Source organism: Ursus arctos, unplaced genomic scaffold, assembly GCF_023065955.2.
Source record: "Ursus arctos isolate Adak ecotype North America unplaced genomic scaffold, UrsArc2.0 scaffold_13, whole genome shotgun sequence".
NCBI lineage: Eukaryota > Metazoa > Chordata > Mammalia > Carnivora > Ursidae > Ursus > Ursus arctos.
In genome coordinates this window covers 5,744,286-5,767,926 of record NW_026622797.1, presented here as the reverse complement: position 1 = coordinate 5,767,926, position 23,641 = coordinate 5,744,286, and the positions used below count along the sequence as shown (strand labels likewise).

The 23,641-nt window shown below is 38.9% G+C and overlaps 1 protein-coding gene and 1 long non-coding RNA gene across 4 annotated transcripts in view; one reads left to right on the top strand and one right to left on the bottom strand.

Moving 5' to 3' along the window:
* PACRG (parkin coregulated) overlaps positions 1–23,641 on the top strand; it is a 497,419-nt gene that overhangs the window by 257,704 nt on the left and 216,074 nt on the right. For both annotated transcript variants that reach the window (XM_026505177.4, XM_057311208.1), the window contains exon 3: positions 19,795–19,966. In XM_026505177.4, coding sequence (XP_026360962.1) covers positions 19,795–19,966 — 172 coding nt within the window. The remainder of the gene's footprint in view (positions 1–19,794; positions 19,967–23,641) is intronic.
* Positions 2,319–15,576, bottom strand: LOC130543563 (uncharacterized). Of its 2 annotated transcripts, none has more exons than XR_008959008.1 (2): positions 15,451–15,576; positions 2,319–6,168 (listed from the first exon to the last, which is right to left on the bottom strand). It is a non-coding gene; the product is annotated as an uncharacterized LOC130543563 (long non-coding RNA). The 2 variants fall into 2 exon arrangements; XR_008959007.1 differs by having other exon boundaries at positions 2,319–3,088.

The following is a 23,641-nucleotide window of genomic DNA, read 5'->3' as shown; positions in this document are numbered from 1 at the left end:
ACACATTTTGGGCTTCTGACCTCCAGAATTATAAGATGATAAACTTGTGCCTGTGGTAAGTTGTTACAGCAGCTATAGGAAGCTAATGCACAAACTGTTTCAAGCTAGCTTCTCTGAATACATCATGGTCTATTTATGACTATCTTTCTAATTCTTATGACTATCTATCTAATCTGATTGATGTCTGTAATAGACCCTTTTAAAATGTGACTTTGGCAGCTATTCTCTCTCTTATCACCAATGGACAAAAATAGTAAGAGGCGGTTGTGATAAATAGAGTTTCGTTGCTAGTGATTTGGATTGCATTGCTTAAGGAGATTTTAACTTAATTCTGTGGGGAAAGTAGGAGAGGGAGTGATTCTAAGAATTTTCTTAGATGTTAAAAAGGGTAAAAAGAAAAAGTAGTTTATTTTTCTGCTTCTGGGTATTTATATATCTTGGTGATTTCTGGAGCTTCTGCAGCCATTTTGTGATCAGGAGAGGATTCAGCTGACCCCCGATAGAGGCAATAGAGGAAAGGTGGAAATAATCTGGCTCTTTGATGCTATTTTGAGCCACTCAATTAACTAACCAGCTGTGAAGCTGCCCTAACGTGGGACATCTTGATTCATGCCACTGAACAAGCTTTTTGATACAACTGAGTAGGCTGGTCATAGCTTCGGACCTTGCAACAGTAAGTGGGGAGAAGGGGTGTGGGGGGAAAGTAATTTTGAACAAGAGAAAGTGAAAGGAAAAAAAATGTCAATGATAGATGCCAGAAATCTTGTAAAACTAGGAGGAAAATGAGTTTCAATAGCTTTAGTAAAATGAATCATTCTATTCATTTCTTAGTTTATATTTTCTTATTTCTTTTTACTTCCTTCGGAATGAAAGAGATGACCTCTTGTCTGATGTAAAATGCATAATCAGAATTACACGTGCATCACTGTTACAGTAAACCATAGCTGTGGTCAGAGTTTCAGAGCAGTCCAGAGACCGTTTGAACACCCTGTGTATTCACAGGGCCAATCAAGTTATATTATATATACTATGTGAGAAATATGGTTTTGTTTTTTGGGTTTTCTATTTTTTTTAAAGATTTGATGTATTTATTTGAGAAAGAGAGAGAGAACAAGCCGGGGAAGTGACAGGCAGAAGGAGAGGGAGAAGCAGGGCTGAGCAGAGAGCCCTGCATGGGGCTCGATCCCAGGATCCAGGGACCATGACCCAAGCCGAAAGCAGACGCTTAACCGACTGAGCCACCCAGGCACCCCGAGAAATCTGTGTTTCTATCTGTATAGAATTAGTCAAAATTCTGTTAAGATACAGTAAGTCACAACATAAAGTTTCCTGTGGCTTATGAGAGCAGATCCTGTGCTTCTCTACCAATTTCACATTCAGTGACTTCAAATTGGTAGCTTGAAACTGGCCATGGTGGGAGTTTTTACAGCACAAAAAACAACACATGCTCTTCAGCTGAGTTCCCCTCCCCTGAGAGCCAGCTGTTACACGTTCAGAGCACACCACTGGGAGCAATGACAGTAAAGACATGGTTTCTACCATCATTAATGATTTTAATTTTAGTTACTTTGGGCAATGCCATATTCCTAATCATAATGTAATGACATGATTAATATTTTAATTTGCTAAATCAATCTGCTCAAATTTGCTGAATTGATCTACTAAAATTAATTGCTAATGCTAATGGTACATTGCAAGACTTAACTATCTGAAGCATCTTCAAACTTTTTTTTTGTTTTTTCCTCTTCTATTTTATCTTCCCATATAAAAACCATCTAGACTACCAGGAATTATCACAAAGGGATTCTTTAGTTCTCTTTCCCATGGTTGTAGGCCTTAGGGAAGTTGTGCTGGGACCGTACACTGTGCTAGATCGAACAAACAGCAGCCTTCTGGAAATTGGTAGGCTGCATATTGTGGGTCCGAACAAGTAACCCTGGATGGAGGCAGGATCTAATGGCACTAATAATCTGGGCCTTGTTTGACACATATCATGAAGTGAAAGTGCAGGAGACTAAATGAAATCAAATTTCCCTTTCAGTTGAGAAAAGAACAATGAGCCTAAATAAGTTAGGATTGATGAGTGGGCAATTCAATCACTTTCTGCCTTTGGGCAAGTCATTTTACCCTAAACGGAATTCTGGTTCTCACTTGTGAATCAAAAGGGGATTGAAATGAATGATTTAGAGTCATGCAAAATGACATGTTGCTCCCAGATGACTAAATCCAGGAGGTCTGGAGCCAATACTTGCTTGACATATTTTGTAGAAATTCCCAGAGAAACACCCTAAAATAAAGGACATTTATCCGGAGAGGGTGGAGTAAATTAAAGAGCAGTTTATTCATTCATTTACTTGTTTTTCCATCTATCTGTCCATCCATCCATTCATCCAGGTCTATGGGGCAGACCCTGTGACATGCTAACTCTGGGCAGATATAACAGAAATATAAAGAGAGACCAAACAAGAGAGGCAAAGTATAAACATTTGTGTGCATATGTGCATTCACACTTGTGTGGAGACGTATGGTGATGGGAATAAATGTGTCCTATGTGCAAAACATGGTAACCCTCCTTATTGTCTGTAATTGTTCTCTTCTTGCTTTCGACATTTCATTTCCATCATGAGATCCAGGAGGTGAGGGAAGAGGGAAAGAGAGGCTTTTGGAATTGACCCCATTGGAGTGTTTCATTTCCCTCACTCCCTTCTCTCCTTCCCAGTCAGCATCACCTGGGCATGGGAGGAGTCTTAGATGGCCTCATACAGGCAGAGTAGAGCATCTGCAATCAACCTCACGTTGCCTTTGTCTTTTCACTTTCTCAGACGTTCAGTTGAGCTTGTAGGTCATCTCACAGGGTTCTTCAGTGTGGGCCTCTGTCCTTGTACCTGTTGTGGAGGTATCCATGGTGGGAATGGGCTCTTAGTCTATTCTCTTGGCACTTACGATGCTTAATGGCTGCTTCTGAAGCTTAGTGGCTGGCTGGATCCAAAGCTCAGTTCACAAGGGTGCTGGTGAGATTCACCTATCCTGTCCTGAGCTTTGACTCATTACCTCCAGTCTGTTATGATTTACTTCCCTGGGCGATGTCCTAAGAAACCAAGTACAGCAGTCAACCACAATCCTTTACCAATATGCTCATGAACCATAGTATGTCCCTCCACCCTTTCCATTTGTTTATAACACACACACCTCCACACACATGCAGGGCTTCCATCCTGAGTGGGAGGTTCCGGGGCTCTAATGCTAACAATTTGCTCTTCACCTCCCCCGCCCAACCTGTACAGTCCCTTCCTTGACCTTTTTTTTTTTTTTTAGATTTTATTTATTTGTTTATTTATTTATTTTATTTTATTTTCCTTTAGAGAGCGAGCAGGGGGAGGGACAGAGGAAGAGGGAGAGAATCTCAAGCAGACTCCCCCGTGAGTGTGGAGCTGAATGCAGGGCTCAATCTCACAATCCTGAGATCATGACCTGAGCAGAAACCAAGAGTCCGACACTTAATGCACTGAACCATATAGGAGCCCCTCCTTCCCTGCTCTTTACCTTTCTCCTTCCTACTGCTTCCCTACTCCACCTAAAAAGGCAACAGGAGGTCTAGTTCATATTACTAAATAGGTAAATGTTTGAGCAAACTTTTAATAATGACCCATGTAATTGTAATATAATGTGTCCAATGCTATTGCAGTAAAGCAAAGTGATAATGATTAACATGTACCTGGCACAGTTCTGGATGGTTTGCATGAATGAACTAATATATTATTTATGACAGTTGAAGTATATACTATTATCACCCCCATTTTAATGAAGACACTGAGGTGACTTGCCCAAGGACATACAGGTGCTTAGTGGCAGTGGCAAACGCAGAGGCAAGATTGGGATTTATGCTCCAAAGTCTGTGCTTTTCACTACCATTAGATGAAAAGGATGCAGCATTAGTAAAATTTCGTAAAGAATAAATAGATAAATAGCAAAATGGAAAAGCACTCCAAGAAAGTAGGACCTATTCAGCAGAGTAGAAGATATTTGGTGTAATTGGAGCTTAGGTTGTGGGAACAAAATGCCAGAGTATTAAGCTGGGAATTTGGGAACAGATTCTTTACCATGGTGGAGAGTTTAGGATATACCCTGGATATATCTAGTGAAGGACATTTCAAAGACAAGTAGTATGCAAACATATCTTCATGTACTTTGTTGCAGCTGAAACATGATGGCGTCACATTAGCTGCATGGGTGGCCACGTGCCATTAATAACAAAAGGCAGTAAGCCCAAGGTCTAGAGAACTCAGGAGCACAGAGAATAGTGATGTAAAGAATTTAGAGATAGAGCAGAATTCCAAAGAACATCCTAAACAGCAATACTTGATCTTCTCTAAAGAAGCTGTCTTAGCAGACATGGAAAAGGCAGGGCTTATTTTAAGAAGAGAGATACTGAATCCGTAAATTGTGTAATGAGAATGAGAATGACCCTTTCACTCCATGTGGTTTTGAATTTTCTCTGTAACCTTCACTGACTAAAGGAAATACTCTTCATACCACATACTAAGAAGTTTAGTCTTTCTTATGACAAAGAAAGCATGGTGACATTTTAAAAACTCTGCTTTTATTGGGATTTAAGATGTCGGTTTCCAGAATTACAACCTGGTGTACGGATTGTATATGTGTCGTTGGTATACAATTCCAAAATGTCAAAATAACTTCATTTTAAATATTACATTTGCTATAAAAGAATTAGACCTAGTTATGTGGCCCAAGGTTAAACTCAGAAGCAGAGATTCTTTGAGACAGATAATAGTTTTTCGTTAAAAAATTGGCAGAGGTTCTAGCTGATAAATGCGGTATTGAAACTTTTGTGTACTGTTATTTAACCAGCCAATATACATATTTGTTTTACAAACTACCTTATTGTGGTACTCAAATAAAATACATTTTACAAAGTACCATTTTACTTTAATACAGATGAGATTTTCACCGTTTTATGTTTTTATCCCCTAGATTTATTGTTCTACCACACAAACTCAAAAAGATGGTGTCATTTTCTATAAAGATATTCTGACCTACTTGAAAGTCCCCTGAATCACTGGCAGACGTTGATGTGTGCCCCGCTTTAACCTGTGAGCTCTCCAGGCTCCGTGTTCTGTGTCCTTCACAGATGACCTCTGTTCTTCAATCACTTTAGACAAAATGACAGCAGGACCATAACAGTTTAAGAAAATGTTGGCATAGCCAAAAGAAGATCCTTTTTCTCTCCACAAAGTGAACAAATCAAAATGTAAAGAGTGTGGTAAATGCAGAGGAAGTAGACTGATGCTTGCAGTTTGTAAAGAAGGAACTCCTCATGGAAACGGGAGAGGGCTCTTTGGCGGCTGTTGGCTGTTTCACAGTTTACAGCTAGCGCCTCTGGTCCCCAGGCACTGTGCTGAGCTATTTATACGCACTAGCTCACAACATGCCCTAGGAGGCAGGCACTGGCATCTTCCTATTTTGCAGAGAAGGAGACTGAGGCATAGAGGGACTGAGTAGCGTGCTTGCGTCCATACCAGTACCGGAGGAGAGAGGACTCTGGAGCCAGTGCACTCTGTGCCCCTCTGTCAGGCCTCTCTCCTGACTCAGAACGCACAGCTCACATTCGCAACTTGCCTTCCACACGCGAAAACGTGATCAAGCTGGCTGATGTGCTTTTCAGTGGTTTGGTGGCATCTCGCCTGAAGCCTTCCACATTGGCTCCTCTGTCGACAACTACCTCCTTGGAATGCTCCAGGCACCCAAATTACCTCTCTTTTCATTTTACCAGTGACACAGTCCAATTCTTTCAGCACTTGGAGAGGAGCAAATTCGATTTTCTAATTTTAGTTTTACCGCAAGATATAAACACTATGTAAGCTGAAGCATGCCAAAAGGTATTTTGTTTTTAAAAAGAAATCTAATTGAACTCTAATTGATAAAACTGTGGGGCTATTTTTAACAATAGCGTCTTCCCAGGTCTCCTCGCTTGCTCCTGGCTGTGTTGCAGGGAATGAAGACTGGTTCACAGACTGGAAAGTTGGCCAGTGCATGCATAGGCCTCACATGATGTGAGCTTTGGGGAGACAGGAACATAGTCTTTTCTAGGTGGTGAGAATTGTTCTCTCTTCATGCAGTGGTCCAAATTCCCTTGTAAATACTCATATCCTGCTGGGGGGAAAAATTACTTTTACATTGCCACAAAACAATGAGTACCTGAATTGGGTTCCACAATTGGCATATCCAATTTCACGTACTTTGTCAGTTTCCATATTTCCAATAATTAGCATGTGTTTCCCCTGTGATGGGTTAGCAGGGCATTCCAGCCGTGTTTTTCCTTGGTGCAAAGCTCATGAACGCTAGTGGTCCTGCACGATATTTTCAGCTCCCTGACCACCAAGTTCTCTGCCTCTTCTGTTTTCCTAGCTGGGGACAGTCCTCACACACTCTCTCAGGGATGTCCTCACTTCACACTGTTAGGAGACCACGATCTTTATGAAATGACTCTGCAGTTTGCCTCACCATTTCCAAAACCCAAAATGTGTATCTTAAATCTTTAGGTGTCTCCACCTAGAGGTCTCATAGTTTGCATCTCAAACTGAACGTATGGCCTGTGATACAGCCTCGGCCCAACATCCATGCCATGCCACCTGTTTTGCATGTTGGAAACCAAGCTGGTACAAAGATTCTGTCAAGTTCTTTACTCTCCCATGTCCAGTTAATCATCCAATCCTGAACAGTATTCTTACATTCTTTCTCTCCTTCTCCTGTCATTTTCACAGTACCTTCTAGGGCAGCGCCCCAATTCAGGCTCCTCTGCTATACTGTGTTAGCTGATGATTCTACCCTTAGACATTTACTCCTATATTTTGATCTTCTAAGGTCATCCTGTACTTCACTGTCTGGTTATACTCTTTTAACATACACGCATGCACGTGCACACACACACACACACACACACACTGGATTAAAGACTTAAACATAAAGCCTGAAACTATGAAACTCCTAGAAGAAAACATAGGGGGAAACCTTAACATTGATTTTGGCAATGATTTCTTGAATGTGACACCAAAGCAAAAATAGACAAACAGAACTATTTCAAGCTATAAATAGCTTCTGTAGCACAAGGGAAACAATCAACAAAAGAAAAAGCAGTCAGTGGAACAGGAGGCAATATTTGCAAAGCTATGTCTGATAAGGGGCTAATATCCAAAATATACAAGGAACTTCTGCAACTCAGGTCATGATCTCAGGGTTGTGAGATCCGGCCCTGTGTGGGGCTCCATGCTCAGCAGGAGTCTGCTTGAGATTCTCTCTCTCCCTCTCCCTTCACCCTCCCCCCATGCACACACTCTCTCTAAAAATAAATAAATCTTTAAAATGGACAAAAGACTTGAATAGACATTTCTCCAAAAAAGACCTGCAGAGGCCAACAGGTACATGAAAAGGCGCTCAACATCACTCATCCTCAGGGAAATGGGAATAAAAACCACAGCGGGATAAACCACCTCACTGTTAGGATAGCTATTACCAAAAGGTAACAAGGGTTGGCAAGTATGTAGAGAAAAGGGAATCCTGTATGCTATCAATAGGAACGGAAAATGGTGTAACTGCTGTGAAAAACAATATGAAGCTTTCTCAAAACGTTAAAAGAGGGAAACCCTACCGTGTGTGACCATGTAGAGGAAACTTGAGGAATTATGCTAAGTGAAATAGGCCAGACACAGAAGGACAAATGCTAGATGATCCCACTTATAGGAAGAATTAACATAATTAAACCCATAGAAGCAGAGAGTAGAATGGTAGTTCCTAGAGACTGGGGGGAATGGGGAGATGCTGCTCAATGGGTATAAAGTTTGTCATGCACGATGAGTAAGTGCTGGCTCTTAAGTGGCATTTAATCATGTCTAGCCCCTTGTTTGGAAAACCGTCTTTATTTCACTTATGCCTGAAGTATTCAGTCCGGACACAGTGGGCACAGAAGGTGCCTTCCTTCCTCCCCAACATTTTCCATTACTGAACTAGTCACTGTCTCTTGACGATGCTGTGCCCAATTCCCGCCTGCGTGCCTTTGCTCTGTATGCTCCTCTCTTCCCATCTTGCAAGGCTCATCAAGATCCTCCCCCCCGATGAAACATGTTCTGTGTACTCCAGCCCGTAATTATCTCTACCTCCTATATGCCAGGGCATCTTCCTATGTATGTACCCCCACATTTAGCATTTCATCATGTACCACAATGAAATTTTACTTAATTTTTTGGTGAGTGTATTATTTCAGAGAATAGAGAGGGAATTAACATCATTTAGCACATGCTATCTCATTTAATCCTTCTGATAACCCAGGGAATTAGCTATCCATTTACAAAAAGTGAACTAAGGGCCAGAAAGGCACAGAAACTTTCCACTAGTCACAGAATTAGAAAATGATGGAGCTCTGTACATGCCAGTGATGGGTTTGAAACTCCATCTGCCTGATTACAAACCCTAGGTACTCTCCATAAAGGCCGTGTGTCACAATCCATTCTTTCCACAAACTGCTAATATTAAAGCATGAATCCAAGGAAGTAAGTGATATTTCTACCCACTAATATCCCCATCTCTCCTTGACATTCACCCTGGCTTTATAACTAGTGTAAGCTAGTCACTATAATTTTTGCTTTAGTTTTTTAGGTGAAGTTTGACTAAGAAATGTAAGAACTTCTGAGTTTAAGGAACTTTAATAAATTTGTATCTAATCCCTGCAAAATAAGTACATAGCAAAATTATATGCTGACGTAAGAGGCAGCCAATACTGCCATCATAACAATTTCTTCTTAAAAATTGTTTCAGGACATGAACTTCACCTGAATTAATCCTTTCCAAACCTCCTTAATTCTGCTGATTTCGTTGAGTGCACTAAAGTTCACAGTACATTATCTAGTTCAAGGAGAGTTTTGGTAAAATAATGCCATGTTTTGCAGTTAATACTAGTGGTAAAAGCTGCAAATGATCTGTTTTTAACTCTGTCCCAACTCCTAAAACTGCAGGACTTTTCAGGTCTATCATCTGTTTCTTGCCTCTCTATTTTGTTAACACTGTTTATCCCAAGAATACAAGTATCTCCTCTCTACCTGTGACAAAATTATACTATTTTTAGCATTATAGAGAGATGTGATCAAGGAAAGAGAAACTTTTATATTAATACCTATTTTGCTCCTTTTATGCTCCTTTGGTTTTAAAAGATGCACTTTTAAGATTTTTGGGCAATTCCTTTAACTTTATGACAGGTGACAGAAGGTGGGAATGTTCAAAGCTACAGAACAAGGCATTATTTTTTTATTTATTACAGTTGAAAGTATCACTCACTGACTGCTGCAGTTAGGAACATACAATCCCTGGATAATAAAGGTTAAGTGTGCATAAATTCGAGATCTGCTTACAACTGACCTTTAGCTGTCTTGTTAGCATTCTTGACAGAAATTTAAAATAAGGTTATTCCATAAAATAGCTTGATTCACCCTTCTCAAGTCCAGATTTGTTACTCAGTAATTAATACTTGCCAGCTAGACAGAGCCTTCAACATTTGTAATGAAACAACAAGCCATCAAGATATGAAAAAGGTGAACAGGTCAAAGCAAAGAAGAACCAGGCTCCAATCCTCACTTTGCCAGTGCTTGAAATGTGGTCCCAACATGCCACAAAGACTCTCCAATCTTTATAGATTAAGTTGGACAGAATCACCATCTTTATAAGTTTGAGTCTGCCCATCCATGATTATAGTCAGTATATTCATTTGTTCATAGAACCCTGTGCCAGTCTTCCATTTGTGTTTGTCAATAATATTTTGTCATTGTCTCCCTGAAGTCTTATGCATTGACTGTTAGTTTTATTAGTCATTATCTTAAACAGTTTGTTTTGCTTCATTTCTTGCTATTGTGAATATTTTAAAAAATACTTGCTATGTAGTTTTTAGTGGCATATGGGAATGCTATTATTTTTAGCATGCTGATCTTTTATGCAGCAATTTTTCTGAACTCGCTTACTAATTACACTTGTTTGTAGGTTCTCTGGGTATTCTATGTAGATAGCTATGTCATCCTCAAATAACAAGAGTTTTGTTTCTTCTTTGCCAATATTCATACATATTTTATTTTCCTCATTAGCTAGAACCTCCAGTACAATGTTGAAATGATGACAGCAGTCTCCTTGCCTCCTTTCTATGGCTTTCTCCATAATGAGAATGTTCCTAAAGTTTCTCCATAAAGTATGATGTTTGCTGTAGGTTTTTCCTTGGAGTTTTTATTTTTTAATGAATGATTTCATCAAATGCCTTATCTGGCTCTAAGAAGATGATCTCATTTTTCCTCTTTTGATCTAAAAATTTAAACATGATATTGAAGTATCCTGGTATTTCTGTCATACAGCATACTTGGCCATAATTTTGAACCAGCCACTGAATTCAGTTTGCCTAGTACTTTATTTTGATTCAGTGAGATTGGCCTGACCGTAGTGGCAAGGTTATGCTGGCCTTCGATAGTGACTTGTATCCTTTTCCTTCTTTTTCTGTTCTTAAAAAGAGTCTTTGCAGATGGGCATTTTTCTCTTTTTTTAAGGTTAGGTAATTTCACTGTGATTCAATTTTTAACATGTTATTATTTCTATAAGGATTTTTCTCTTCGATCTGAGTGATTTAAAAGTGTTTTTAAATTTCCAAATGTGTGGGGCTTAAAAATTTGCCTATCCTTTTCTTCAGAAAATGTAACGCATGTGACATAGGTATTTTGGAATTTCTTGAAACTTACTTTGTGGCTTACTACTATTCAGTTTTCTAAGCTGTCCCTTGTATGCTTGTAAATAATGTGTTCTAATTATTGAATGCAAGGTTTTATATAGGTCCATTAAGTAAACCTTATGTCTAAAACTTGTCCAAATTGGTAACATCTTGGAAAAAAGTTACAGTTTGAAGAAAGTCTCTCACCTTACACCAAGAAAAGTTACAAATGGATTCATGATTTCAATATAAAGAAATTGTAAAAATATGAGAACTAACCATTATAAATTGATTTTTCTAATTGTTTCTATTCTTCTACAATATGGGAAAAAATCTTTTTAATGATGACTCAAAATTCAGAACCCCGCAAAAGATTAATGAATTCTAAAATGAAAGTCTGCATGGCAAAAACAATTTTTTGAAACGTTATGTTTCAAAATGTTTGAAATGTTATGGAAGTAACCTACAAAAGTTGAATCTCACTACCATAAAAGAGCTCATTTATTGAACAGTACATCTGAAACTAATAAGGTACCATAAGTTGACTAATGGAATTTTTTAAAAAATGAATTTGGAGGGAAAAAAAAGAGCTCAAAAAAAAAAGAAAAGAAAACAAATGTCAATGGGTACCAAAAAATGGCAAAGGATATGAAAATACAACTCACAGAAAAGGATATACAAATAGCTTTCAAAAATGTCTTTAAAAAGGCTATTATTCTCACAGTAAGAGAAGTGGAACTTAAAGCAATACCAAAATAATATTTACCTCTAATATTGTCAAAAATCAAACTGTGACAGCATTTTCTTCAAATAAATAATGGAAAACAGCTCCTGTCATTTATTGCTGATGAAAATATAAATTAATACCATCCCATGAAGCACCATTTGTCAATTTCTGTCAAAATTTTAAATATATATATATATATATATATATATATATATATATATATCCTTTGAGAAAGCAATTTCCATTCCAGGAATTTATCCTATATCAAATTTATTTATTTATTTTTACCATACCTTTATTTTTCACTTTTCTCTGCCATTATATTTTGAATGTGATCCTTATAAACAAATTTATAACTGAAGTATATTTTTTCTTTTTTGACAAATTCTTAAGAGAATAAGATAATTTAATTTATTTATACTTAAGATGATTACTTCTATATTTGTGTTCAACCTACATATTTTCTCCTCTCCACGTGTTTTCCTTTTTTTCAGACATCCAGGTGGGATGTTTAACCAGCCTTCCGTTGGGTTGATAGAGCTTTATCCATTCTCTCTACTACATTCTGTTCTCCTGGAAGTTAATTTTATTTGTTATTTTTATGGGTATCCTTACACTTTAATATGCTTAATTAATTTTGAAGTTAACCAATAACTTTATCCTCATCCCTATCAATGCAAGGAACTTACTTTGACTCAGATCACCTTCCTGTCATTTTCTCTACTTTTCCTTTCTAGTATTGCGACTTCACTTTGTAACCGCACCATAATCAATGATTTTTAAAAAGTTTTTGGTCAATGCTTCTTTGGTCTTATCCATTTGTTCAATAATTTATTTACTGTTATCTCTTGCATCTCATTTCTTTGTCCTATGTTCAGCTTATATAGTACATTTTATCCCGTAGTGAGGACGATGATCTCTTGGTTGAAAAAACAAACAGACAAAAATCTCCATTTTGGTCAAATACATTCAGTTTGTCTTTATCTTGAATGCTAGTTTAGCTGAGTACAGCACTGAAGATTAATAAGTATTGTTCCTTTACTGTGTCGAGGGGTTTTTACCATCTTGTGGCATCTATTTTGTTAATGAGAAGTGTAATTTCAAGCCTAATTTTGACCCTTTATATGTCATCTGTCCTTTGTTTCTAGTTGCTTTAAATCTTTTCCTTGACTTTGGAGTTTTATAGTTTTTTTTTGAAAAGTGTTCAGATTTGCATCTTCCATCTGAAGATGCAAATCTTTCTTCAATTATGAAAGCTGCCCAGCCATGATTTCTCCAAATACCTCCTTTCCCTGGAACTCCCCAGGGTCACATGTGGGAGCAAGTCAGGTGGCATTAGCCTTCCAGGTTCTCTGACTCAGACCCCTTCTTCTCTTTTCATCTACGGTAAATCTATTATCCAACAACTGGATTCTGAAGTTAATGATGTTCTATATTCTTCGGAAATTTTATTTAGTTCTTTTCTAAAAATGAAATATTCTATGTTTTTAGCACTTTAAAAAATTCTTTTTTTTAAAGATTTTATTTATTTGAGAGAGACAGACAGACAGAGCACAAGCAGGGGGAGGGGCAAAGGGAGAGGGAGAAGCAGACTTCCCACTGAGCAGGGAGCCCAACGTGGGGCTCCGTCCTGGGACTCCGAGATCATGACCCTAGCTGAAGGCAGACGCTTAACCGACTGAGGCACCCCAGTGCCCCCACTTTAAAAAATTCTTTTCAGATTTTTTTCTGTAATTTCTAGTTGCTAGTTCCAGAACTCATGTAATTTCTAGTTGCTAGTTCCAGAGCTCATTCCCATGCTCACTGTTGTATGTAGTCTTTCTTACATGGCTCCATCACCATGACAGTGGTAAGTTTTAGTTGGAGTTGCATTTTCTGTGGCAGTGCTATGCACCTAGCTCATGGAAGTATTAACAATTTTCCATTTGCTTTGTCTGGGCCCCAGAAGTTTCCTTTCCACTGTCTGGGAACTGTGTGTGTGTGTGTGTGTGTGTGTGTGTGTGTGTGTGTGTAATTTTTTTTGTTTTGTTTTTTATTTTAGATTTCCATTTGGGTTTCTGTTTCTCAAAGGAGATCTTTCCCATCAAGAGTTTTGTCACAGACCAAGCTCTCTTTCTCTTTCCACAAGTTTTCTTTCTGTCTCCACAAACTCAAGGAGAGACTTTCTGGTTCCCCTCCACAGGTGGGGCAGCCCTTGTAGGGCCCCAGTTCTATGCAAGAGTCTCAGCTTACCCCCTTTCTCTTGCTAAATGCCCTGTTTACATGGACTCTGGAGACATTAAAACCTCAGTCCTAGTCTTATGATCTGGTCCGTATCTGCTACTTTCTTAAGTCACATGACACCACCTCTGTGACTCTGGATTTTGTCTTTATGTCTAGCATCTGAGGATTTCCTGACATCGACTTTGCATTGAACACCTTTTGGTGTATTTTAGACTTTGTAGCAGTTTAAAGATCCACGTTAGTCTTGTCTACGTCCTGTGTGTGGTCTCCTTTTGACATTAAAGAACATTTTTCATGCTCAGAGGTCTTCTTGCATCAAAAATTTGATGCATTAGTACATAATTTTAATTGTATATTCAGTATCATTGAAAAAGTTTAAAATGACTTTTTTTTTCAGTTATCATAACCACACCTACATGCATTTGAAAAAAAAGTACATCCATGTTTGAAATTTGTTACATACAGTATCCACAGACAGTGTTTAATGCCTCTATAATTTGTAAGACCTCTTGCAGTAACTCACCAGCTTCCTCTAGGAAGAATAGTGGAGCTGAAGCTTTATTTTAGAAATGCCATAGTGAGTCCAAATGAAGTCATAATATATTAATAGACAATTACACTTTTTCAGATTGGTTTGTGATTCTAAGCAAGGTCTTCGGTTCCTATGATAGGAGTTGTAATAACACATATTACCAGTTTTATTTCATTTGTTAATTGAAGCAAGGATATGGAAAATGTAAGAGTAAGTTTCTAATTTGAGTTTTTAATGAAAATCATTTACCTCCTTGTGTTTCTGACCTTTCAGTATAGCATTACTACCTTATACATTTGTTATGGGGATAAAAAGTTATATATGATAGGCTGGGTAACGTTAGAATTTTATTGCTCTTGACCAAAGGTCACTGTAAGATTTAGAGATAACTTGTGAGTACTGTGTGATCTTTAAAAAGTTATAAGACATAAATTTTAAAAAGCAAGAGAAATTCTGTGAGTAAAACTAATTGATGTTTCTGGAGTTAACATCCAAGTAGTCATCAATCAGTATATTATCATGTGATTTTACGTGATGTATCTAAAATGGCCTTGTTCTGTGTCCTACTTCAAAGAGCTTTCTTTTAATTCTGTTTCTAGCATAAACTTTGAAGAAAGAGTCCCAAATTTTATAAAAGTTTGAAAACTACTTTTATAGTAATACTAAAGAAATATAAAGTGTAATATGTCATTAAAACAAGTTATCCTAAGAGCAAAATGATTTATATAACTAAAAAAAAAAAGTTTATTGCTGAATAAACAGCAAAAATGACCTTTAGAAGCGTTCTAAAGGATAGTAACCATTTGACAAATACATGCACAAAGACATATAAGGGATTTCCTCACTTTTCTTTAAATTTTGGTTTTAATCTTGAATTATTTTCAACATCTAGATTTTTGAAAAAAGAAGACCTTGTATTATTATTACCAATATATTACTTATGGACATACATTAATAGGTTTGTTTTTGATGATACTATGAAAACCAGAAACTTTTCCTTCTAAAGTTTTAAAAATAGACAATAGCAAATTAATCCCTAAATGATTTGTAGTGAAATGAGGTAAATAGAAGAAGCAAGCCATTCTGATTATCTATTAAAATACTCAAAAAATTCATGAAATGTAAATAATCACTGTAATCCTAATGGGGAAAACATAGCATTTTATTTGTAGAGTATGCAAAGTTGTAGAAAGCATCAATCTATAGAAACCTACATACCTCAACATGCTACAGGGTCAGTGTTCACCACCAGGCTCTCTGTTCATTCTGCCATGGTCCCTGATCTCAGCTCCAGAGATGGCCATTTGTCATCTGGCCATCGTTCCCTTGGCTGAGTCTGCTTCTCAAAGAGTTAGCACAGACGACAGATTTGAAAGGTCAGAATTGAAATTCAACACATGCTTGTTGAGTATTCATTCACCTGTTATGTGCCAAACACCCTTTCAGGCAATGTCAACTCCCTGAACAACAGAATTTAAGAAAGAGCAATGAATAAGTGATAAAGGCCACCTAGCAAATCAAACAGGGTGGTAAGCTGTGGTAAGAGGACCTCACTGATCTGAACTCTAGATGAAAGGAGTTGCCAGCAAGTGAGAGGTCTGGAGAGAAGGGGAGCTGTTCTTTCAAAGATACTCTCTAAGGAGCAATGGGTGAGACTGGGCTGGTCAGGGGACAAAAGGCACCAGTGGCTCCAAAGAGCAATGCTGTGGAAGGGTGATATGAAGCAATGGGATCGGGGAGGCCCTGTTGAGACCTGTGTCAGGAGCAACCACAGGTCAGGACCCAAGAGTGTGGAGAATGGAAATAGGAAGGCAAAAATGGAAACAAGGAAATTAGTTAGGAGACTGTTGGAGTAATCAAGGTAAGGCAAGCTGGCGGCTTAAACGAAGCTGGCAATATGCAAAATGGTGGGAGAGGAAATGAAATCAGGATTTGCTTGGAGGTAAAATCAGTTGGATTACTTATGGGTTGAACACAGGATTTGAAGAGAGGAAGTCAAGGATGACCCCTAGTGCTGGGAGTGTGGTGTCAGGAGGCCCAGCATCAAGTGTGTCATATAATGAGAACAGAAAAGGAACAGGAGGGTTAGACAAAATGAAGGTCATTGGTGACCTGGGAAGGAGCACCTGCAGTGGCATGGTAGCGAAGTGTCTGAGGAGAGAAGGGGAGTGAGGACGCATAGACTACATAACTGTGGACAAGAGAAATTGGGCCGTAGCTGGCAGGAGCTCTTCAGAAACAAAAGTACATCAAAGAGAACTTGGATATATTATCAAAAACAAAACAAAACACATGTGAAAGCTCTGGACTGTAAAGGAATATAAGAGGGTTTCCCAAGGCCTAGGCCACATTCGTCACCCAAAACAGTATAACAATAAAAAGTGGAACCCAAGAAGGTATGCAACCAGCAAATAAAGTTATGTACAAAAAAATTCACCCTGTAGCAAGTAGAGAAATATCTATACTGTTTCGAGGAGTTTGTGACCTCAAAATATAGGGGCAAGTCCTTATTCCCTTGTTTAAGGCAACAGATCTACAATGACAGCAGATATGCCAAATAACAAATGGGTCAGAGGAAGAACTCGCAGGAAAAGACTTTCGGTAGAAAGGAACTGCTGTGGTCCGTGAGCTCAGAGTTAGAGACCTAGGGATGATCTTTTCCAGTTTCTCTCCCTGGGTCTTTCATTCCATTTTGCTGCCTCTTGATTCCTCCTCCTTTTTCTCTCCCTTCCTTTATTCTTTCTTCCATTGCTTTTCTTTCTTTTCAAAACTTTGGAGAATAAGAATCGTGTGTACTCTATATTTGTTGTTTTAAGACATGTTGTGACATGGGAGGGTAAAAAAATAAATGCAGGTTTCAGCTACTTAGGAAAGATACTGTTAGGGACATGTGGGTGGTTCAGTTGATTACGTCTCTGCCTCTGGCTCAGGTCATGATCCCAGGGTCTTGGGATGGAGCCCCATGTCGGATTCCCTGCTCAGTGGGGAGTCTGCTTCTCCCTTTCCCACTGACCCACTCCCTGCTTGTGCTCTCTCTTTCTCTCAAATAAATAAAATCTTTAAAATAAAAAAAAAAAGAGAAGATACTGTTAAAACTTAATGCCAGAGGGAGGAAGAAAGTAAAAGGGTAGAAGACACGACGGTCAAACTGGTTATGACAATGTTGGTATTTGAGTAGACGAAGGCACCCTGCATTAGTAACGATAAAGGGGATGGAGACATGAGAATAAATGTAACAGTCACCAGGAGATTATAATAATGCTGAACCTCTACATGCCTAACAACATAGCCTGAGAGGCAGTATCACATCCTGCAGCTAGATAGCTTGGGTTCAGATCTCAGCAATGCCTCTCTCTAGCTGGAGACCTTAGGCAAGTTATTGAACCTCTTAGTGCCTCAGTTTCTCCACATTGAAAATGGAGATACTCATAATACCCACCTTTTAGAGTTGTCATGAGGATGAAATGAACTAATACATATAGAATTTATAATAGCATCTGGTATCATAAACACGGCATGTTTTTACTGTTGCTATTGTGGACGTTCTCAGGATTGTTGCCCCAAACCACACAAAGAAACAAATCAATGGAATTCCAAGGTAAGAAATGGCACATCAACAGTCTTAGTAGGAGATTTTTAATTTGCTTTTCCAAGTGACCTAAAGTCATTTAAAAATGTTTGAGAAAGCAGCAATAAGATTTAAACAGGCCATCTTATCTTTCAAATCATTGCCTCGCCCCCAAAAAAAATGGTCTACATCAAAAAAATCCTGCAAAATAGAAAGGAAAAAGTAAATGTAAAACAACAACCAGGGGCCAAATAATAAGATGACAGAAGTTAAAGTAGACATAGCGATAAATGTGAATGACTTAGTATTTTAAAAGGACAAGTCCTAGATCACATTAAAATACAAAACTAAGTAATTTGCTATTTATAGGACACACATGTGCAAGTGTGACAGTGGGATAGAAGAAAGAGAATTAGAAAAACATCAATAATATAGAAAAATATTATACAGATGACATTATTATGAAGTTAGGCTACAAGGTAAAATTGATAGCAACACTCTACCTTTTGGAGCTGAATGATGTAGCAGTATCTTTTTTAGTTGTACAAAATAGTGTTCTAAAATGTCTTCAAACACACAAAAATCCCTGAAGGCTGGCATTGGATATATATTCCATAAAATTTTACTATGAACAAAGTAAATTTTATGAATACACAAGGAATATAAACTAAAATTTATGTCCATATATACCTCCCTCTGGGATTCATTTGCCAAGCTCCAATTCCAAGAGGACATCTGAACATTCAACTCTTGACTGTTTACTTCCTTAGTTGGCTAGGCAGTCCATGAGCAGACTGAAGACAGACCTCCTTGGGGAAATGCAGGACATTTGATTCAACCTACGGTAGACAGTTGGAAATGTGGTGGGGGTGTTACCAGTTTCTCATCTGCAGGGTCAGGCAGGCGTGTGGCTAGAAACTCCACAAACCTGAGAGAGCTAGAAGGTATTAAAACCTCCTCATGTAAAAGGCAGTTTCTCTAAAGTCTTAATGGGCTCCTCACGTAATTATAAGGTGGTAATTGAATGCTGGGTGCATTCACAAGGACTTGAGGACCTGGGAAATTTGCACCTCTCACTGGAAACTCTGCATCCTTTGCTCTGTAAGTGGATTGTGTCCTCAGTCTGAGTCTGTTGGCTTCTTTCCATTCATGATATCACCATCACTTCTGTCACCTTGCAGGTAGCAAGTCAGGTCATGGATATTCTAGACAGTGAAGGACCCGGGCTAGAACAGATCTCCTGCAGCTCGCAACACATTATCTCTTTTCTCAACCCCAGAGATGTTGTTTCCATTAGCTGTTGGTGCTGGATGCTCTTAAAAAGATGAGAACAAGAAGTCCTGGGAGTGTTATTGAGGGAGAAGAGCTAGCAATAGAAAGTGATCTATCTCTGTTCCCAAATGAAGCAGCTGAGAGAGATTGGGATATTCTGAGTTTTGAGGTGACCTGAGAGCACCAACATTCTCCGTGTCATGCAGGATCCAGGGAAATTGACCCAATTCTATTTTATCCCTCACTCTCATACTTGCCAGGTCCTGAAAAGACACATTCCCCAGGAATATACTGGTGTGCCATCCCTTTTAGATTCTTGTTAGTAATTCAAACGCTAATCTCTCTTCAACTGTTTTTTTTTTTTTCACTCTAACATATATCTTTTGAACATACATACGGTGGACTTTTTGAATCCTTTTCAATATTGCATTTGTGCCAAATGGTAAAATATTAACCAAAGGACCTCCAAACAAATACCAAAATGCTCCCAATGTTGATTATTTTTCTAATCTGTTAAAATTTAAAGGTCAGTGATTATAACCCGTTGCTAATAGAATAAAGGCATGATGACGTACTTCAACTTGTTAGATGAGGTGCTTAATAAAATCTTCCCAAAGTCCCGAGAAACGTGCTCCTCCTGAGTTGGTGACAGCTCAGAGCTGGTCCGGCCATGCTTCGCCCCACTGCTGTCTTCACATGGCATTTCTTCTCTCTCCTTTCAGGTAGAAATTGAGAAGCTGGATTACCATCATTATCTGCCTCTGTTTTTTGATGGGCTCTGTGAAATGACATTTCCCTATGAGTTTTTTGCTCGGCAAGGAATCCACGACATGCTGGAACACGGGGGGAACAAGATTCTTCCTGTCATTCCACAGCTCATTATCCCGATAAAAAGTAAGTGAACAGGTGAAAAAGCATCATTCAGTTTGGAAGGTGCCGCTTTTTGACAACTTGCTAATTAAGCAATAAAACACAACAGACTGAGGCTATCCCCAGGTTTTGCGGGAGTTTTATAGATTGACTTACGAGGCCAGACATCCCAAATCTACCCTATCCCATTATTGATACTGCACTGAGGCTTCAGCACATAAATAAACTAAATTGCACAGGGTTTATACTATTTAAAATGCTTCCCAGTAATGACAGAAGCATTAATGTTAATTTATACACACAAAAGTAAAGTATGTGTCTTTGTATTCTACGCCACCACTAACTTCCAAGTTCTTTTCAAATGATATACCTAGTTTTTAAATTACAATATAAGCCCAGTTTTATTTAGGATCTTTTAGGTAGTAGGATTCATAATTTTAAGAAAAGTCTGCAATGGAGAAGAATTAATGTTACCAAATATTTGAATTTTTTTTTTATCTGTGATAGGTTACTTGGGGAAACTCTAGAGTAACCCTGTCATTGACTTTATTTCTTTGTTTGTAGAATGAAATGCTTTCTCTCTATGGCCAGGTTCTTCAGGCATGAATCTCTTTGGACTAGTTGTCTGAAAGCAGCCCCCTTCCAAAGCGTTTCTGAGATTTTCATTTGCCACTGAGACAGTCTATAAAGATTCCCACACAAGCCCTGCGTTGCTCTGGGTCCAGCCTCCACATCTCGCTCCACAGCTGCTGCTGGTGACCCTTATAATAGAGCCATCATCCTGGGACAAGGCTCCAGGAGGGGATGGTGGCCTCTCCTCAGATTGGGAATGGCCAGGCCTAGGCCCTTGCCACCCACCAATCATGCCCCAGGCTCTGTGCACACCAGAGTTATCCATCCACGCTGCTGCTGGAAAGCGGAGGGGTGGCACTGAACATCTCCTAGGCAGGGACATCCCACCTTTTCCCAGCCACAGCTGCCCTAGGCATGTGGCCTGCTTCCCCCACTGCAAGCTCTGGCTCACTCCCTAGTCCAGGATGAACCACTTCCTGGGATGATTGACCGGACACCTGCTCAATATCCTAGGATCCAGGGGAAGCCCACCCTCACTGTCTCAAAGGTGCCTTGCCATGTGCTTTGACCGAAACAGGAACTAAATAGTTCAACATAGGGTCATTTCCCACAGGCTGGATGATTTCATCTTATCTATGGTGGGCTTTTTATCGATTTGAATTAAGTATCATTAGAATTCTAGATTTTGGCCATTCTGCTGTCACTGTTTAAACTGCATCAACTCTGAAGCTTGCTCTCATGTTTCTGAGATTTTTTTTTTTGTAAGAGATCTGTAACTGACCCCTCCAAATTTCCACCAAGACATAGAAGTAAAACCAAGCAAAAGGACAGGCGACCTTCTGTGAAAAGTAACATGGAAAGAGAAGTGACACTTTAAAGAGCCTTCCTCTCCCCTCATGCATCAGCTGAGTCGAAGGGCTGATCTTTGAAGTCCTTCAGGAAGGACATATAATACTGAGTGACAGTAAAATCCTTTCCAAATGTGATTTATTCTAAGAGCTCACAATTTTTGAATATGTTAAATTCTAGCCGAAATGCTACATTTTCTAAAGCATGATGTACAAGTTTTATTGACAAATAAAAAGGCCCAGAACATTCTCCCCAGGAACTATCTTTACAGTACATGAGCCTTTGCCCCTGCACCCAGCACAATAGCAGCAACATCCAGAAATCTGTTCTTTTCTTTAAAAGAATCTGTTCTTGTTAGGATCACAGTTTTCTCAGGACTTTTTCACTCATACCTCCATTGAAAGCACTGAAGGGCAGAAAGAGAGTTTCTAAGTAATATTTTGATTATACTGTTTACGGTTAAAACATACCGAAGTAGAGCATTGCAGACCAAGGTGAATTGATTTTCAATTTTGTTTGATCTGTATTTTAAAGATATTTAAATGAGTTAAGAGAAGTGATGTGTTCTAAGGACAAAATTTACAGTACACACATACTAGAGGTAATTTGCTCACAAGTGAAAACATTATTAAGAACTCAGTAAACATGTTTTGTCAGGTAAAATGAACTGTATATGAATTTGATAATTCAACATTCCAAAGGCAATGAAAATTTATTTTGGTAGATATCAATGCTTTCCGTCCTGGGCTTCGGCTATTATATACTGACCCTGAATCTAACTTGGCTTGTTCTCAATCTACTTACATCACTAAAAGTCAGTTTTTCTCAGGAAGGAATACTGATTATGCAAGATCATGCACAGTTCTGGCACAGTGTAAAAAACATTACGTGCATAAACTAAATCTTTCAGGTGAATTCTGGATAGAAGCTAATTGATCCGGAAGTAGGCTGATGCACATAATTGGCATAACATGTAACAGGCGTGCGTACCTGATTTTTCAAGCTGTACTATTAGTATAATTTTGACTGTCTCCAAGGGCAAAAATTAACCTTACCATCACCAGCTAGCAGTTTTTGAATAGTTGTCCTCAAATTCTAACTAATATCTATACTAGTAAAGCAAAATACGTACATTCCCTGCAAGGATAAGGACTGGGTTGAGCTGCCTATCTACTTCTAGAATCTGGGGTTGAATTACAAGGCTGATCATTCTGATAGGAAAAAATGGACACATTCAGTGTCTCTAGGCTTTCTAATATGAAAACAGATAAGAAGACACTTTTTCTTTCTCCTTCTCTCTCTGGCTCAAGACCCCAAGTGCGGCCATTCAGTAATAACCAGAAGAGTGTGCATCTAAAACCTCATTCCATTTATGTTGCTTTATGGCACAGTTATAGTTGTTCCCCTTTCCTCCCACTTTCTGATTTCCACCTTCTTGGGTTATTCTGGGTCAAGACTTCAAAAAATACTGGTATAAAGTAGTCAGGGTTGACAATGGATCACTGATTGCTGAGAGCAAGAGCAAAACTTTGTAGGGCAAGGATGAGATGAACCCTCTCAGCCATGTGAACTATGGGATGTAGGTTTCCATTTACTCCATCTGGTTAGGAAAACATGAATGCATCAAAATCCAGCAGAGTAATACCAGAAAGAATCCTCTAGAAACTCTGCATATGAAACTCAGAAAGGGATTCCAGTAACGGCCAGAAGGATGAAAAGACACCAAGAGCGGTCACAAGCACCGGGTTTGGGAATCTCTGTCTTCAGGACCAGCCAGAGCAATCGCACTAACACCGCCACATGGGGCCATTCATACAAGGCTGCTGCACACAAGGAAGGAAACATCTTGAACAATGAGAGGAAGAGCATACCTCCGCAGCACTTAGTGCAGGAGCCAGGAGAAGCCCATAGAAACTGGTCTGACATCCTCAGGACTCAGGGAGATATGACATCTTGGGGACAGAGGCAGAAACCCACAAGAGGGGGGCGGGGGAAGCTACACACAAAGAAATAAAAGTAACCAGGGTTAAGAAGTTTACCAACAGTAAATTCCAGACAACAGTGAGCATTGGAAGAGAGCCACCTTGGGTACGTTTCATTCTGTTCACATGAGTAAAAGACCTGATGTACATAACAAACTGCATGAACATTTTTGTAAAAAAAAAAAAAAAAGAAGGAGGACTCATAGGTAAATGCCTACCTGTCTCATACAAGAACTTACTGAGAATGTGCTCCAACTCTCAGGAGGTAAAGCCAAGTTAAGGACCCCGAAATGAG